Here is a 16,807-nt window from a genome sequence, read left to right as displayed (position 1 = left end):
TGCTATTTTAACAAAATCAAATAAAAACAAAAGGTGATGCTTAAAAGGTGTATTTAGAATTAGCAAAATAGCAGTTTGTTGTAACATGATGTAACATTAATATGCAAGTATGAAGCGTTTCAATTCTAACGTGACATCTTATTTTAAAAACATGTGAAATGATCTGATGATGATGATGATGCTCCAGCTGTCTTCTTCCCAATATTCACTATGAGGTCATCAGGGCTATAATGGATTTCCGTTTGCGTTACAAGTAAAAGCACAGAATAATGACATTAATAAAATAAATTATATCACACACTGTTGAAAGATATTTGGAAATGTTTTGAGTTGAGACAGAGTCATCTTAGCTGAATCAAACACATGCTTTTTGATTCAGAGCGTTGTACCCTTTGTTACAGTAGCCAACATGACATAGCCTTGTCTGGTATTAAATATTTTCCCAACACCATTACTGCGGTCACTAGAAGACAGAAAACGAGGATATGATGAGAACAGTGAAAACATGACATATCACCTCAAATATGACAACCATGGTGAAATGTTCAAATTCAAAATCTGATCTAGTGGCCAACATTACCGCATTTCAGAAATGATCTTCCTGTTTCTGCGTGGGAATGAATCATGGCCCAGCCGCTATTTTGGCCCAAACTCTCCTCAGTTATAATATCCTAACTGGTCAATAAAACATCTTAACAATAATATTTGAAAACGGATGAGCTGTCACTCTGTATACACCTGCACACATAGGTCTCGACAGTCGACCACGGTGCAGAGTATCCGCCCTTCACAGTTTTGCTGGTTGGCTCGCTCTTGACCCACTCCACCCCTTTACTGCCACATAGATCCACAAGAACCTGCAGACAGAAGCTACTGAAATCAGCCCAAATAATGGTAGTTCTTCTTTTATTCCTTTACTAGCTCTAAACAGGGGTTGGATTTATGATGTATAAAAACCCTAGATTGCAAATGTTATGCATTGGCCAATGAGAGGCATTTAAGCTACCGTCCACCATACTGCTACTCAGTCCTCCATAAGAATTTGTATTTATTTTTATTTAACCTTTATTTAACTAGGCAAGTCAGTTAAGAACAAATTCTTACTTACAATGACGGCCAACCCCGGCCAATTGTGTGCCACCCTATGGGGACGCCCGATCACGGCTGGTTGTGATACAGCCCGGAATCAAACCATGGTCTGTAGTGATGCCTTAGACCGCTGTGCCACTCAGGAGCCAAATTAATGGAATTCTACAGTATTTCAATTAAATGTTTCAAAGGACACGATTACATGTATTAAAGTATATATTTTTTGTCGTGGGGAAACTAACAGTACTCTCAAAAAATTATATTTTAAGGAAAATGTTAATAGGTTTTTAAATGTTCTATTTTTATGTTTTTTTCACATATTATAATAAAAAATGATAAATTAAGGCTTATAATGGAATATACTTGGCAAAAACAAATGTAGACATAAGTACAAAAATGCTGGCGCAATGGCTTCAAAACAGCGCCCCCACCAGTCATCTCAAATCAAATTCTATTGGTCACATGGCTAGCAGATGTTATTGCGAGTGTAGCGAAAAACTTGTCTAGGGTTTGTATACAGTGCCTTCTGAACAAAATCAGCCCTGTTGACTTTTTCCACATTTTGTAACGTTACAGGCTTATTCTAAAATTGATTAAATAAATAGAAATCCTCAATCTACACACAATACCCCATAATGACAAAGCGAACAGGTTGACATTTTTGTAATAAAAATACCTTATTTACATAAGTATTCAGACCCTTTGCTATGAGACTCCAAATTGAGCTCAGGTGCATCCTGTTTCCATTGATCCTCCTTGAGATGTTTCTACAACTTGGAGTCCGCCTGTGGTAAATTCAATTGACTGGACATGATTTGGAAAAGGCACACACCTGTCTATATAAGGTCCCATAGTTGACAGTGCATGTCAGAGCAAAAACCAAGCCATGAGGTTGAAGGAATTGTCCGTCGAGTTCTGAGACAGGATTGTGTCGAGGCACAGATCTGGGGAAGCATTGAAGGTTCCCAAAAACACATTGGCCTCCATCATTCTTAAATGGAAGAGGTTAGGAACCACCAAGACTCTTCCTAGAGCTGGCGGGAGAAGGGCCTTGGTCATGGAGGTGACCAAGAACCCGATGGTAACTGACAGAACTCCAGAGTTCCTCTGTGGAGATGGGAGAACCTTGCAGAAAGACAACCATCTCTGCAGCACTCCACAAATCAGGCCTTTATAGTAGAGCGGCCAGACGAAGCCACTCCTCAGTAAAAGGCACGTGACAGCCCACTTGGAGTTTGCCAAAAGGAATCTAAAGACTGAGACCATGAGAAACAAGATTCTCTGGTCTGATGAAACCAAGATTGAACTCTTTGGCCTGAATGCCAAGCGTCACATCTGGAGGAAACCTGACACCATCGCTATAGTGAAGCATGGTGGTGGCAGCATTATGCTGTGGGAATGTTTTTCAGTGGTAGGGACTGAGCAGCGACACTCCCCATCCAACCTGACAGGGCTTGAGAGGATCTGCAGAGAAGAATGGGAGAAACTCCCCAAATACAGGTGTACCAAACTTGTAGCGCCATACCCAAGAAGACTCTATGCTGTAATCGCTGCCAAAGATGCTTCAACAAAGTACTGAGTAAAGGGTCTGAATCCTTATGTTAATGTCACATTTCAGCTTATTTTTAATACTTTTGCAAAAATGTCTAAAAACCTGTTTGCTTTGCCATTATGGGATTGTGTGTGATTTTTTTAGAATCCGTTTTAGAATAAGGCTGTAACAAAAATGTGGAAGAAGTCAAGGGGTCTGAATACTTTCCAGATGCACTCTATATAAGATATACAAAAGTTGAATACAAGCAATTCAATCCAGACCAGTCTACACGTTTTAAAGTTTGAACGGCGTTTCTAAGAGGAGTTGAATGCTAAATAATAATAATAAGTACTTAGAAGATTTAAGTGGGGGTCTTGCTTTACAAGCCCACAATAATAATATGAGTATGTAAGAAATCTAGAGTTGTGCATTGCTTTGCAAAACTACATTGCTTTGCATCCACACCTAATTGGTATTTTGAGTCACATGATTCAATTCACCACGATTGACCCAAATCACTATTAATACTATGGGCAAAGTGAATTTTTTGTTTAATCAAAAATAACTTTAAATGAATCATCAGAATAAGTTAATCAACTTTGTATGGCCTTATTCGTGCGTGTCGGAAAGTTTTTTTGGGACATAACGAAAACATGAATACACACTAATAATAGCTTAGTATGTTTTGAATTGGCTACCAAGTTATTACATGCTGACCACATCACTCGCGTCACGTTCGCGGGGATTGCAAAATAAATGTACACATTCATGTTATTCAATCATTGCACCTACACTGCTTGCGCACGTCTGCACAGCCAGGCGCTAAAATAGAACTTGGTTCTATTTGTGATGCTTAACACACTGCAAGTCCCGCCTCTCCCATCTCCTCATTGGTTTTTAGGAGCCTATACCCACGTGGGTGATTGAACGATGAACTGAGGTCCAGACTCCAGTCCAGTCGGTAGTGTTAATGCAGATTAAAGTTGGTTGCCAACCACCATATAAAGTCCAAAGAAGAAGAAGCCTGAAGTAGGAGAGATTACTAGAAACTAACTCGGTTTACCGTTTTATCTGTGGATTCATTTTCAGAGTAGAGGACCTTGTGCATTTCTGGTAAAATAACAACTCAATGTTTATATCCCAGGACAAATTAGCTAGCAGCATCAAGCTAGCTAGCTAAATTGCCATAAAATGTTTGCTTATCGACCCGTCCCAAAATTAATACAATTAGTTCAGAGTTCATTTTGATATTTCAACCTGTGTGTCCTGATCGCATCGGGTGTGGGAGGACAAAATCAATCTGCGCGTGCGGTCTGGTCAGCATGTTAGTCTGTTCTCTATCATATTTTCTAGGCTAAATTACATGCTACTGCAATGTCTGACTGTCTCTCTCTCCTTGAGCAACGGCTCACTCATCTCGCACACATGCAAGTGATGCGCACAAACACATGATACAGCATGTTGATTTTTATTTGATTGATAAAATATTTTTTAATAAATTACATTAATCCCCCAAGTTTTCTGAGCAAAAAAAGTTGTGTGTGGAATTTTCAGTGTGAACATAAGACTAAAAACACCAGGAAATCAACTCAACGTGATTTTAATTTAAGAAATCTGTCCAAATATTCTCACACATAACAGAGAGACACGTGAGTGTATACAAATGTAAGCAAAGTTTGAAATGATGTTTTAGTGAAATATATCTGATGGGCTTCTTGCGGTCAATTTTCAGTCTACAAATGATTTGCAATTAATGTTCTGGCCCCCCGACCATCCGGTCCAGAACAAAATCGGCCCGTGGCTGAATCTAGTTGATGATCCCTGACATACCGTGTACACTATATATAAAAAAGTTTGTGGAAACCCCTTCAAATTAGCGGATTCGGCTATTTTAGCCACACCCGTTGCTGACAGGTGTATAAAATCGAGCACACCGCCATGCAATCTCCATAGACAAACATTGGCAGTAGAATGGCCTTACTGAATAGCTCAGTGACTTTCAACGTGGCACTGTCATATGATGCCACCTTTCCAACAAGTCAATTCATCAAATTTCTGCCCTGCTAGAGCTGCCCCGATCAACTGTAAGTGCTGTTATTGTGAATTGGAAACGTCTAGGAGCAACAACGGCTCAGCCGCGAAGTGTTAGTCCACACAAGCTCACAGAACGGGACCGCTGAGTGCTGAAGCGCATAGTGTAAAATTGTGTCTGTCCTCGGTTGCAACACCCACTACCGAGTTCCAAACTGCCTTTGGAAGCAACATCAGCACAATAACTGTTTGTCGGGAGCTTCATGAAATGGGTTGCCATGGCCGAGCATCCGCACACAAGCTTAAGATCACCATGCGTCATGTCAAGCGTCGGCTGGAGTGGTTTAAAGCTCACCGCCATTGGACTCTGGAGCAGTGTAAGCACGTTCTCTAAAGTGATGAATCACGCTTCACCATCTGGCAGTCCAAAGGACAAAATCTGGGTTTGGCAGATGACAGGAGAACGCTACATGCCCGAATGCATAGTGCCAACTGTAAAGTTTGGTGCACGAGGAAATATGGTCTGGGGCTGTTTTACATGGTTTGGGCCCCTTAGTTCCAGTGAAGGGAAATCTTAACGCTACAGCATATAATGACATTCTAGACGATTCTGTTTGGGGAAGGCCCTTTCCTGTTTCAGAACGACAATGCCCCCATGCACAAAGCGAGGTCCATACAAAAATGGTTTGTGTGGAAGAACTTGACTGGCCTGCACAGAGCCCTGACCTCAAACCCCATCGAACACTTTTGGGTTGAATTGGAACACCGACTGCGAGCCAGGCCTTATCGCCCAACATCAGTGCCCAACCTCACTAATGTTCGTGGCTGAATGGGATCAAGTCCCTGCAGCAATGTTTCAAATTCTAGTGGAAAGCCTTCCCAGAAGAGTGGAGGCTGTTATAGTAGCAAAGGGGGGACCAACTCCATATTAAGTGAGAAGTGGTAGATCTGTTCTAAAGTATGTGTGCTATTTCTATGCTTCCTGTTCTTAACTTTAGGTTTTGTACACCAGCTTCAAACAACTGAAAATACAATTTCACAGCACTTTAGATGGTACTGCTTGTTTTGTCACAAACTGAAATTTGGCAAACTATTAGAATTTTATCAAACAGGAAATGCCGGAGCAATTTTTGCATATTGCGCCATTCATATAATAAATTAACAACACTGACACAAGAATTAAACAAAAACAGAGTTTAATTTTGGTAGGTTACATTAGCTGTGGTATGTACAAGGTGTATCGGACAGAAAAGGCATCTGGTAAATCTCAGCACCTATGCTTCTATGGAAGAATTATGGTTGGTATGTCGTTTCAATGGGAAGAGATCAGAGTTGAGAATACCCCTAATATGCCTGGATGTCAAAAACAACCCAGAGAAGAGGCCCAGAATTTCCCAGTCCTGAAAAGAACTCACCCTCTCCTATCTACAATAGTAGCTTCTTATTTACAACTAATCTGTACATCATGTTCATATTTACAATGAGCAGGACAGTACCTGAGGGAGTAAGAGCACATGATCTCTAGGTGGAAAGATGGGGAGAAATGTATTGCAGGGAAATGGGGGGGGGGGATTCAAAGCTTCAGATCCGTTGAGCAGCTTAAAGGAAGGTAAGAACCATTACTGATAACTGATAACTGAAACTGGATATTTGATATACACTGAGTGCATCCCTTCATGGCAGCAGTGTATCCATCTGCAAATTGATTTTTTCAGCAGGAAAATGACCCATGCCACAAGGCTAGGATTGTCCAGGAATGGTTCCACAAACAACAGTGGCCTGACCAGTCACCAGATCTAAATCCAATTGAGCATGAGATGGAACGAGCTATTCAGAGTAGAGATCCACTACCAGCCAACTTGACACAACTGTGGGAAGCATTGGAGTCAACATGGGCCAGCATCCCTGTAGAACGCTTTAGACACCTTGTAGAGGCCATGCCCAGACTAAATGAGGCTGTTCTGAGAGCTAAAGATGGTTCAACTCAATATTAGGAAGGCGTTCCTAATGTTTTGTACACTCGGTGCACATGGGAATTGTTAGGTAATTACAATTTCAAAGAAACCTTTATCTGGTATGGTGACAATAGTTCTCCCAAATCTCATAATTCAATCTAGTTTGCGTTGCATTCAAAATAATTGGGGAAGAGCTCTGCCTTCCCTATTTCCGCATGCTTTTGAATTCACCGCTAAATGGTTTAATCCTTTTCCATAAGTCTTACTAGCTATGCTCCAAAAAAGTTGCAAGAGTACGGGTGTTGTTAAACCCCGCTCACCTGGCTAAATTCCCTGTCAGGCCCTCAGACAATCATGCCCACATAATCACCCCGATTCTTAATTAGTATGATGCACTTCCTCATCTGTCCACTGTGATAGCTGGGTCATGTTCAGTAGGTAACACGGGTGGTAAAATGTTTTGAAACAGAAAACGAAAACGAGTCCAGGTAGTGTCTCCCCGTTTCAGTCTTTTTCTTCTGTTTCATGCCTACTGAACTTGAGCGTCATCATCCAGGTGGAAGTAGTGGATAATAGTAAAACTATTTGAGCACTTGCTACACAATTCCAGTTCATTATTATTATTATTAATAATTTTATTATTATGAATAAAATAAGAAACCATGAAAATTACTTCTCCTGCCTTAATTTCAGTTTCAGCCGTAAACCAATACATTTTCTGTAATGGGCCTTCTGGCATCTGCATGGCTAAAATCTGTCTGTGCAACACATTAGCAGTAAGCTTATTGAGGAAAACAGAAAGCAATAAATTATCAAATAAAATGAACAAAAACACTTGTTTAAAATCTGGAGCCTCTTGTTTTCTCCTAGTGAAATAGATGCCCTAGACATAAGTGTACCAGAGCCCTGCAATCGTTTCATTTTAGTGTCAAAACATACCAAAATGACCCCACAGCAGTGTTGTATGAATAATAATAGTCGCAAAACTATTGTCCATTTTCTCTCTCATTATACAATGTAAATGAACAATTTTGAAGCAAGTTATCCTCCATTGAAACCAACCAGGACAATACACTCTCTCTTTATTTTGTGTGTATGTGTTTTATTATGGTACAAGGTGTGCATGTGTGTGTTTTATTTAGTGCTTGTGCATGTGTGTGCAGTACCGTATGTGCAAACAGTGTTTGAGGATGTGTATATGAAGAGGTGCACATACTGTCAATATTCAGTATGTTTTTGATTGTGTGATGCAGCGTTTCAGAGTGGGCTTCAGTTCACTGGTTTCACAGGCCTGGCTGGACACTCAGCCTTCACGGACCTCCACATGCTCACCTCCACTCTCTTCCTAGCTCAATGTGGTTCCCTGTGGCTCAAAGGTTGAATCATGAAGGGCACAAAGACTCCCAAGCCCTTCTGAACCATTCAAACTCCCAGGCCCTTCTGAACCATTCAAACTCCCAGGCCCTTCTGAACCATTCAAACTCCCAGGCCCTTCTGAACCATTCAAACTCAGGTTGTCATGTTACATGTCTGGGTGAACCAGGAGTCACTTGATTTCTGATTCCGTAGTTAGTCCATCCTTCCAGCTCCTCCTCATGTTAGTAACCGCAACATTATTCTCTCTGTTGAAGTCATCACAACAAGCAGATTTATTAAAATCCTGAGGACTGGACGATAAACCTCCCCCCTATCTCTGCCTCTCCCAGTCAGAGACATCCCTCCCCGCTATCTCTGCCTCTCCCAGTCAGAGACATCCCTCCCCCCTATCTCTGCCTCTCCCAGTCAGAGACATCCCTCCCCCAGTCAGAGTTCCATGGTGGGTGTGGCCACCACGGGTGGGGTTGGTGGGTGTGGTAGAGATGGGACAGAATACAGTTTCCCGGAGGATGCATCTTTACCACACTAGTCCAGAAGGCTGCGGTAACACCAATAAACATTAGCTTGCACACCGCCGTTAAAACACCAAAGAAGAAGAAGCATCCCCGCCCATGGCCCATCATCACGCCTTGTACATGTTGATGGGGCTGCTAAGCGCCAGCTGGCCGTTGGGCGCCACCTCCATGCTGGCCTCTTCCTCCAGCAGGCCCGACACGTCCCCCATGTTGGGCAGGCTGTCGTGGTAGCTGCTGATGCTGATGTTATCCTCCTTAAGCTCGATGGTCCAGAATGGAGCGTTCAGTTTGCGGTTGCGGTACTCGCGGTAGGTATAGACACCGCCCGCCACGCCCATCAGCACCACCACTACCACGATGATCACCGCGAGGATGATGACATTGAACTGGGTCCAGGAGACCTCGGAGATGGCGGCCGTGGTGTTGGCGAGGAGACCTGGTGTGGTGCTGGAGGCTGTGGTGGTCAGCTGAGTGGTGGTGGCGTTGGAGGTGGAAGTCATAGTGTGGCCACTAGAGGGGGTAGTGGTGGTGGAGGCAGTCGTTGTCGTGTTCTGCTCAGGGGTGGGAGTGACTATAGCTGGGGAAGAGAGGCAAGCGTGTCTGTTAAGCACAAGGAACACTTCACTGTCTTGTCTCTTGATAAAGGTCACTGCTAATTGTTTTACTATTATGCATCCTCAGCTTTGTTTGTTTATTATTATTCAATGGTGATTACAGGAGAATATCTCAGCCATAGAAACGTTAAAGTATATTTAACTCCGTGTGAAATTCAACACTTTCACAGTGTACATATGAATCCATTGTTATAATCTGGTATTATATTACCGCTTATAAGAGTGATGAAAAAATAACACTGCATTAAAGGTACATTGTCAAAATGTTAATTTAACACAGACAGTAAGCGAGATTACATTTAACACTACCAGAGTTAATTGCTTTGAAGCGCTTGTCATCCACATGAAAAGATAGTCGGTAGAACAAAGATGATGATTATTATTAAATGACTCTGACCTTTGCAGCTGTGGATGATGGCACTACCCACGTAGCCTTCAGCGCAGCGCTCGCAGTGTTTCCCCGACGTGTTGTTGACGCAGCTCAGGCAGTGACCCGTCTCAGGGTTGCAGATGCGGGGCGAGGTCCCGGGTTCGGCGTTCCCGCTGCAGTTGCAAGGAAGACAGATGCTGTCCGCATTGTAGAAGCCACCCCTGCACTGGTCACAGTGGGGCCCCTGGTACTCTGGCTTACACTGGTCACACACAGATTGTCCTCTGGGGTCTGGGAGGAAGATAGAAACATCACAGCAAGGTTCAGTATGGGGAGTCAAGAAGACCTTCTACCACTAGGTGGTGGTAGCATTCTATGGGATAAACATTTTGGAGCTCTTGACTGTAGCATGGGTTGTGCTTGTGTGATAGACAATTGAACACTTCAAACTGAAAAATATAAATTATGCTTTACACACCACAATAAGAGCTTTTTTGTGAGAACAAAATGCTAATATTACGACGTCCTTTTATTTATTTTTTTGACAGCAAATCTCTGCACAAAACAACTTTTCTCAGGATGCATTAGCACTGTGGCAGAGATGTAACATTACAGTTCCACCAGAGACAACTTCAAATGTGAAGCAATCTGGAATGTGCTAGGGTAAAGTCAACATGCATTACGTCATGGCCTTGCTCAGTCGGTAGAGCATGGCGTTTACAAAGCAAGGATAGTGGGTTCAGTTCCCAGGACTGTTCATATGTAAAATGTATGCACTTATGACTAAGTCGCTTTGGATAAAAGCATCTGCTAAATGACATATATTATTATTGACAAAGATGCTAGGATAACATCAAGAAGCTGAGTACACTAACTTTCAATGCCAATCCTGTCACACCAAGATCCCGTCACACTAAGATAGTGATTTGCCCTCTGCACATACTGTACACCTAGTTTACCAGAAATATCCAGTGTCCCTCTGTGGCTACAATCCTATCACCAGATGCATTTTACAACCAGAAGTACACAGGGCCAAAACAGTCTAGAACAAATAATATCAGAAAGATATTCATTCATGCACCTCCTAAATGGTGGAATTGCATGAGCAGCTTGTCCTGTACTATTAAACTGAATCCCCAACATATGACTGACACATTTCTGTTCTACATCGGAGCGCCACAATCTGTGCGATTGGTTCCACTCTTCCCTTTGTTTCTGTGCCGTCTTTACTCCAAATCTAATGAAAAAAGGATTAACAACAGAAGTCGCTGTTATCCGCCAGAGGCGAGTCGTGTTCAAACTGAAAACAAACCATAACAAGATTTCCTCAAAGTACATAGTCTTTGTTTTTTATGCCCTGAATTTTAAATCACTAAGCTCAAAATGGATGTGTCGTGGCCCACAAAGTCTAAGGTCTTCAGAGAAAAAACATGGCAGAGACTGTGCGTACAGTAATCTCGTTCCCAGACACTTCTGCCCACTGGGGGTACTGTAGTTTAATAGCTTTCATTAAGAGTACTGACTTGAAATGTATTGTCAGATATCATTCATTAATCGACCAGTCACTTGCTCTTGTGGCAACGAGAGGTAATTAAAGAATGCAAAAGCACAATTTCTTCTACTGTTTTAGTATTTGAGTTAACTTTACCTCATGATTGTTCAATTGTGAGGAAGATAAACAAAAAGGTGTGAAATTTGCTCTGGTGCAAAGGCTTGGTGAATGGTGACATATACATCTAAATCTAAGCACTAGGACCCCTCTCTGTACCTTCTCTCACTTTGCCTTCTGCAATGGACTGCCAACAGAATTTAAACCAAGCAGATCAAAGAACCTCGACTCGTCAGATGATTGCCACTCAGGAGGAACACACTTTGAGCTAAACCAATTTCACAGGTAATGTGCAGAGTAACAGGCTAGGAGGATAATGACCATCATCAGTCACAGCAGGGAAATAGAAGGCGGTGACAATTAGTGAAATATTAGAGGGGCTCATTTAAAAGCATTTACTGTTGCAGCAGAGAGGCTGAAAATTAATTTCACACACACGCTTATACACACATTGACAGGTTAGTGACGCATGCTGGAAGTATTCAGGTTCCTCAGACACTCCTTGAAACCTGTGTGGTGCGTGCCAGATCATTGAAACCTGTGTGGTGCGTGCCAGACGATTGAAACCTGTGTGGTGCGTGCCAGACGATTGAAACCTGTGTGGTGCGTGCCAGACGATTGAAACCTGTGTGGTGCGTGCCAGACGATTGAAACCTGTGTGGTGCGTGCCAGATCATTGAAACCTGTGTGGTGCGTGCCAGATCATTGAAACCTGTGTGGTGCGTGCCAGACGATTGAAACCTGTGTGGTGCGTGCCAGACGATTGAAACCTGTGTGGTGCGTGCCAGACCATTGAAACCTGTGTGGTGCGTGCCAGACCATTGAAACCTGTGTGGTGCGTGCCAGACCATTGAAACCTGTGTGGTGCGTGCCAGATCATTGAAACCTGTGTGGTGCGTGCCAGATCATTGAAACCTGTGTGGTGCGTGCCAGATCATTGAAACCTGTGTGGTGCGTGCCAGATCATTGAAACCTGTGGTGCGTGCCAGATCATTGAAACCTGTGGTGCGTGCCAGATCATTGAAACCTGTGTGGTGCGTGCCAGATCATTGAAACCTGTGTGGTGCGTGCCAGATCATTGAAACCTGTGTGGTGCGTGCCAGATCATTGAAACCTGTGTGGTGCGTGCCAGATCATTGAAACCTGTGGTGCGTGCCAGACGATTGAAACCTGTGTGGTGCGTGCCAGACGATTGAAACCTGTGTGGTGCGTGCCAGACCATTGAAACCTGTGTGGTGCGTGCCAGATCATTGTAGGGAGCCTAATGACACCTCATTCTCTAGTGAAAAAGTGTCATATGACAGAGTGAGAGAGAGAGACAGAGAGAGAAATGGTTTCCTCTTTTAGCATTGGCCTTTTTACCTTTCGCCTAATAAACATCCAGCCCCAGTGTATTGGGTGAACCAGAGTGTAAAATAATTTGCATTGCAAATGTGATAAATAAATCCTTCATGTGCAATTCATTTGATTTTTGCCACAGGGGAGTCCCATTTTAAAACATACAGAACTGCTGTATTAATGTTGTATTAATGAGCCTACAAGGTCATGGCCATAACTAAAGCAAAACTGGAACCTCTGACGTCCCCTTGTCCCAACATATGTTATTTATCTCAGTGTGCAGCTTCCAGTGAACAGCAGAGGGGAAATTGTGTTACTTCGATTTGGACCTTACGTCGATTAAGATAAGCAGAGTAAGGTGTTTACATGACTAATGCCATACTCAGCCTACTGCCATAATCAGTTTGATATCAAATTATTAAATGTGCATGTAAACGTATAGAGTGGCCCTGGAGGGGGAAACAAAGCAGTGGAACCTCTGGTCTGAAAACTACAGGATGACAGGAAGTTGTACTGTTGGTCCGCTCCTGTGTTGTGGAAGGAAACAGCAGGGTGGCTGCCAGCTGGACGCGTGGCCCCTTAATAAACTCATCTGTCAGCACCACTGACAAGGAACTAACAAACATATACAGGAAACACAGCATGCAGAGTCTACCTTTCAAAACCAGGACTGATAGTCAGGAAAAGCACGTAACTGCCTCTTGAAACCATTGTACATTACATGTATGTACAGTACCATGTTGATCATTTATCTAGTGAATTGTTGAATTATTAACTGAGTACCAGTGTAGAGGCTTCTTCCCAAAAGACATTCAAAGGGCTTCGAGTAGTTAATTAAAATCTCAAAGTGACATATTCATAGATTTGGGTCATGTGTACACAGGATGGCCCAATTTCTGACCCGATAGCAAATTAATGGAGGCAGGATCCTTCCCTAGATGGCAAACACTCACAAAACTACAAGAATCAACATTGGTCTGAAATCTATGAGGTTCTGTATGTATTGTATATTGAAATTCAGCTTTTAGCAGCATATGAATAAACTAAAAATGTTTTTTTTTTGTTGCAGTTTCCTTCTATCGCATCATTAAAAATGGCTTTGGATTTCCATGGTTCAGGGTTGTTGTGAGGTGACTGATAGAGACCTCAACCCACACGACCCTTATATTATACATCTCCAAGCCTGTTTGCTTGATAGACTAGACTACAGTATAACACTCCCACTTACAATTCGTTCAGTGTCTTGGCCAGTGACGCTGTGACCAATGCTAGACAGAGCATGTGAAACAAAACCAAGATCTGGGACACACGAGCGAGGAGGCATGTGGTAGCTAGGGGGCTCCCCCCAGTTTCCTTCACTGCTTAGTGGATGACAAGAATCTCCCCTCCCTCCCCTCTCATCCTTCTCTCCTCCACAGCAAACACGCACACTTCAATCTTCTGAGTCAGTGGAGAATGAGATGAGACGTGCCGAAGCACAATTTTCTATTTTTTTTAAAACATTTTAGTCATTTAGCAGACGCTCTTATCCAGAGTGACTTACAGGAGCAATTAGGGTCGCCTTGCTCAAGGGCACAGACATATTTTTCACCCAGTTGGCTGAGGGATTCAAACCAGCGACCTTTAAGTTACTGGACCAACGCTATTAAAAGCTAGGATACCTGCCACCCAACACACGCTCAAGGGGTCCAGCTGTCGCCCCCACTGCACATCCAAATCTAGGGACCAGGTTGTAAGTTTAACAGGAGAAGACATGCTCCTAAAAGTGCTGAAGAAGCAGTTATGCATCACTTTGTTGTAAAAATGTGAATGAGTCATGAAATACCCATCCAATATCAGCATAGCCATATAATTAGATTTTATGATTGGTAGGTGATAAAATGCAATAAAATGCTACATTATCTTTCTTGGATTTACTAACTCAAATAAACAAAACACACAGAATTCCATTCAGTATGCTGCTGTCGTATACAGTCAGTGAAGTACTGGATGAATGGATGCAATAATCTCTGGAACAAGCAAACCAAATTAATTCTAAAAGCTTTAACAAGAGCAGGGTATTTTGTTTCATTTGAAACAGCATAACATTTTATTAAAGAAGATACTAGCCTATTACATAGTCAGCAGCCAGGCGTTGCTCGGTAGACAAAAGCCCCCCAGGACGCACTGTATCTGATTGACCCTCCAACTGTATGCATTGGACTTCAGGAGCATTTATCCCCATCATCAACTTAGCCAGAGGGGCTTTCACAGCCCTCCCAGTGCATTATCAGGGGTACAGGCATTTTAACACTTGTTGGCGTTGCCAGGGCAACCAGTCTCCTCCTCTGTGGTCCCTTCAGTTTGGCTGTCAATCATTCTTACTGTGCATTAAACACTGTGTGAGTGAGTGAATAGTAGTAGTAGTGTGTGTAGTTAAATGACAGACAGACGGGGAGTTGGATCCATCAATAGATACTAAAAAGATTGAATGAAGACTGAACGGTGCTAAAACAGCTGTGACGCTTCCACATCAAGGACAATCTAGGTACATCTAATATATTGTGCCATTATATAGGTACAGTATGAAGGACAAGAGTGAATCAATTGCCATTAACCTGTCTGGGCTAGGGGGCAGTATTTTCACGGCCGGATGAAAAACGTACCCAATTTAAACAGGTTACTACTCTGGCCCAGAAACTAGAATATGCATATGATTAGTAGATTTGGATAGAAAACACCCTGAAGTTTCTAAAACTGTTTGAATGGTGTCTGTGAGTATAACAGAACTCATATGGCAGGCAAAAACCTGAGAAAAATTCAAGCAGGAAGTGGAAAGTGTGAGAATTGTAGTTATTTTGATTCTCTATCGAAACTACAGTGTCTGTGGGGGACGTTGCACTTCCTAAGGCTTCCATTGGCTGTCTAAAGCCTTCAGAAAGTGGTTTGAGCCTTCTCCTGTCACTGGGCAGAGTATAGGAGCTCATTCACTGAGTGGTCTGCCTGGCAACAAAGGGATTGGATATGAGCGAGCACGCCGTTCCTTTTTCTTCTTGAATGAATATGCTATTGTCCGGTTGGAATATTATCGCAATTTTACGTTAAAAATATCATAAAGATTGATTTTAAACAGCGTTTGACATGCTTCTAAGTACGGTAATGGAACATTTTGACTTTTCGTCTCTCGTTCCGCGCTCGCACGTTATGCCTTTGGATAAGTGATCTGTACGCATGAACAAAACGGAGGTATTTGTACATAAATATGGATTATTTGGAACAAAAACAATATTTATTGTGGAAGTAGCAGTCCTGGGAGTGCATTCTGACGAAGATCAGCAAAGGTAAGATAATATTTCTAATACTAATTCTGAGTTTAGGTTGCCCCAAACTTGGCGGGTGTCTGAATAGCTCACCGTAATGGCTGAGTTATGTACTCAGAATATTGAAAAATGTGCTTTCTCCGTAAAGCTATTTTAAAATCTGACACAGCAGTTGCATCCAGGAGTAGTCCATCTATAATTCTTTAAATAATTGTTATATATTCTGTCAACGTTTATGATGAGTATTTTTGTAAATTGATGTGCACATTCACCGGACGTTTTGGTGGGAATACATTTTCTGAACATCACGCGCGAATGTAAAATGCTGTTTTTGCATATAAATATGAACTTTATCGAACAAAACATACATGTATTGTGTAACAATGTCTAGGAGTGCCATCTGATGAAGATCGTCAAAGGTTAGTGCTTCATTTAGCTGTGTTTTGGGTTTTATTGACACATGTCCTTGCTTGGAAAATGGCTGTGTGATTATTTTTGTCTATATACTCTCCTAACATAATCTAATGTTTTGCTTTCGCTGTAAAGCCTTTTTGAAATCGGACAATGTGGTTACATCAAGGAGAAGTGTATCTTTAAAATGGTGTAAAATAGTTGTATGTTTGAGAAAGTTGCAGAGAGGTTTGGAACTCTTTCTTATTGATCTATTAACTAATTTACAGCCTGGTGATGTCACCAGGCAGGGCAACACTACATCCCACCAAAACCGGCTGAAATTTCAGGTGGTCTTTTCAAACAGCTCTTACACTAAAAGGGCATTATCATCCTTTCCACAATTTCACAGTATTATTTCAAAATCAAGTTTTTGACTGCACCTTGCCTTTAAATATTCCAATCTAAGCAATTCAAACCAAGTTGTTTAATGACACAATCCCTGGCAGAGTTGCTATTCCTCAAAGTGATTGTGTAATAACTTGTTTTGAATTTATTGAGAGATGGCACACCTACAGTCTGAACAGCATTCCAGGGCAGTGACTAAGTAACACATTGGAACTGTCTCTTTGCCCATAGACTAATTTTAAGGTATGAATAAAAAAAAAAAAGAAGATCACGTGTGA

General features: G+C 42.1%; 1 protein-coding gene and 1 long non-coding RNA gene across 4 annotated transcripts in view; both read right to left on the bottom strand.

Annotated features, from left to right (window-relative positions):
• Positions 1-34: 34 nt before the first annotated feature.
• On the bottom strand, positions 35-1,061 carry LOC115160248 (uncharacterized). The gene is made up of 2 exons (XR_003869051.1): positions 581-1,061; positions 35-463 (listed from the first exon to the last, which is right to left on the bottom strand). It is a non-coding gene; the product is annotated as an uncharacterized LOC115160248 (long non-coding RNA).
• Positions 1,062-5,833: 4,772 nt separating this feature from the next.
• Positions 5,834-16,807, bottom strand: part of si:dkey-220k22.1 (multiple epidermal growth factor-like domains protein 9) — a 79,901-nt gene continuing 68,927 nt past the window's right edge. For all 3 annotated transcript variants that reach the window (XM_029710198.1, XM_029710199.1, XM_029710200.1), the window contains 2 exons: positions 9,513-9,776; positions 5,834-9,078 (listed from right to left, as the gene is read on the bottom strand). In XM_029710198.1, the coding sequence (XP_029566058.1) occupies positions 8,609-9,078; positions 9,513-9,776 (734 nt within the window). In that variant the 3' untranslated portion in view covers positions 5,834-8,608. The remainder of the gene's footprint in view (positions 9,079-9,512; positions 9,777-16,807) is intronic.

Source organism: Salmo trutta, chromosome 23, assembly GCF_901001165.1.
Source record: "Salmo trutta chromosome 23, fSalTru1.1, whole genome shotgun sequence".
NCBI classification, from domain to species: Eukaryota; Metazoa; Chordata; class Actinopteri; order Salmoniformes; family Salmonidae; genus Salmo; species Salmo trutta.
The sequence above is the reverse complement of the archived record's forward strand: the minus strand, read 5'-3'. Positions and strand labels throughout refer to the sequence as shown.